The sequence below is a fragment of the Pseudomyrmex gracilis genome, unplaced genomic scaffold (assembly GCF_002006095.1).
Source record: "Pseudomyrmex gracilis isolate BER0280 unplaced genomic scaffold, ASM200609v1 scaffold_403, whole genome shotgun sequence".
NCBI classification, from domain to species: Eukaryota; Metazoa; Arthropoda; class Insecta; order Hymenoptera; family Formicidae; genus Pseudomyrmex; species Pseudomyrmex gracilis.
Window position 1 is genome coordinate 111,275 of NW_018020987.1, and position 2,599 is coordinate 113,873.

At 30.7% G+C, this 2,599-nt stretch overlaps 1 protein-coding gene across 1 annotated transcript; it reads right to left on the reverse strand.

The window, feature by feature from the left end:
* Positions 1-572: 572 nt before the first annotated feature.
* Positions 573-2,462, reverse strand: LOC109860523. The gene has a single exon (XM_020439650.1). It carries the CDS (start codon positions 2,460-2,462, stop codon positions 573-575), a length of 1,890 nt encoding a protein of 629 aa, XP_020295239.1.
* Positions 2,463-2,599: the final 137 nt, after the last annotated feature.

Below are 2,599 nucleotides of genomic sequence, written 5' to 3' on the forward strand. Positions count from 1 at the left end.
TTTCTTAGTTATCTCTTTATAACATATTTTTTTGCTAAATCAATCAGAGAGGTACGCCATAGTCAAAAAAATAAAATCGCTTTATTTTTTATTTTTCTAGAATACTACTACTGATATAATTATAAACATTTTTTTGTATCATCTGTAGGCATTTTTCTACCAAATATTTTTTCACCAATTCGAGTAGAAAGGTATGCCATGATGAAACAACATAAGGCCGATTATTATTCGTATTTTTTTCATATTCTCATTGATAAATTGTTCAAGCTTCTTTTACATTATCTTTAAAAGCTTCTGTATGAAATATTGTATTACTTATACAACTAAAAACGTACGTAAAGATGAAAACAACAAATTAAAGACTAAAAAGATGAAAAAAAGCTATTTTTTTCATATTTTTGTAGTATTATTCTTAGCATTAANAAACAACAAAATAACAAAAAAGTAAGTTTTGTTATTTTGTCAACTTGTAGTACGACAAAAATTAAATTCAAGATTATATCAATAGTAAAAATTAATAACAAAATGTATGTCTTTTTTAATAATAAACTACTTATTTTTCTCGAGATTCACTAATCCTGATCACTGTCATTTTCTATCACTACGTTAATATTATCTTTTTTGAATAATTCACTAAGAATTTGAGCAGGCTTGAGAATTTTCGACAAATATCGTCCGTATGATAAGTAATAGATTATTGCTGCAACATGTGAACAGCATCCAACCGTTCTTCTTCCGTTAGCACACTCACAAAAATATCTTGAAACTCCCGAGTATCCAATAGTGTTACAATTGTACTCTATAAAACATCGGTAACTTTTTCTCCCAATGTGACGTGATTGCACTTGAGCCTTCAATATATTGCTTTTGTCTTTTACATATTGCACGTTTATCAATCCTGAATCATTTATCATCTCCGCTAAATACGATATTGCTTGCTTATATTGGTATGAGCCAGTAAACANAATTTTTAAGTCCTTCTCGGTCATTTCTGGAAAATTTTTTAAATCCTTAGATGAAATCGTTTCAAAAGGAAGTCGTTTCCGAAGCCAGCCATTTCTTTCAACTTCATAAGCCAATGTATTTTCAACATTTTTTTGCGATTTCATTCTTTCTATAACTTGTTGTAAGATTTCCTTATCAGAAGTCAATCGCTTACCAAACTTATTATGTAGAAAAGATGCTATTTTAAAATAACTTCCAACATTCGAAAGCATTTTGTTGTCGATTATTTTATCAAGAAGTTGATACTTTTGCTTTATATTTCCATGAACTGCTTCAACGGGCCAGCGAATTTTAGTTACAAATCGCGATGCATTTGATTCTTCTGCAGTAAGTTGATTACGCTTTNCTTTTAATGATGGCATTAATACTTGATATCCTTTAGTTTCCAGTTCATCTTTTACATCACGAAAGCCTCGATCAAACACAAAGATATCTCCTGGTTTCATCAATCTACATAAACCGTTTGGCTCGCTTATCACATCTTTCATAATTGTAGCGTCATTTTGATTAGCAAGGTATGGGCCTGGCATGTCAACTACAAATCCGTCAGTTGTGCAAATCGTGAAAGGTTTGCACAGTGGTACTTTTTTTTGACCTGAATAGGATTTTCTTTGATATTCGTTGTTTGAACTTTTTTGATGACGTGCNTATGTACCGTCACAAATCAATATCAAATTGTCAGTAGTGTCATAAAGATTTTTAGCAATTATTGTAGTGTGATTTTTAATAAGATCATCTCTATTTACTGCAGTACAACCAAAATGAGAAGAAAGCACATCTTTATGAAACGCTTTAATCACAGATGCCGAATATTCTGAAACAAGCTGTTCTTTTTTAAGTTGTAAAAAAGAAGATATCAATTTATTTGAATTTCCTGTTCGTAATTTGAAGAGAAATACAACCAGAGCTTGCGTTACACTACGAGCTTGATTGTTCCGCATTGACTTTAACATGTCTTGAAGCTCGATAATATTTTCCCACGTTAAACCNGTAAAAACATGAATTTGTTCTTCAGAAAGTCGATTTCCAATTTGATCTAGTANTGTAGAATCACATTCGATTGCAAAGCATTCCATGATATGTTTCAATTCAACTGCATCTATTTTAGTTGAATTAGAGTATACTTTGATAAGATTCAGATCTTCTTTGTAAAAACGATTGTTTATTAAATGTGTTTTACAACATCGATTTCCTTGTGGAATATAAATTCGGTTTTTAATAAAAGATTGTATACGAGCTGCTTCGGGAACAACAGTAATATTTTTAGTGACGTTGCAAATACAACAATACTTATGTGTAGCAACAGTCCTTCCAATTTGGACCTCTATAAATTCAATGTCGTTTTCATCTTGTGTAGGTTTGATTTGAATTTTCACTGTCGGATCCTCTGAACTTGACTGAGACAAACTCAGTTCGGATAAACTTGAAGTATATTTCTCTACAGCAGCAGTTAACATATCTTTTTGAATTTCAGAAATTGAAGTGTCAATTTTTCTTCTTTTATAAGGCAAGAGACGACACTGTCCACAAATTATACTATTGATTGATATTTCTTTGCCAGATATTAAATTGATTTTATCCACATCATCTTCTG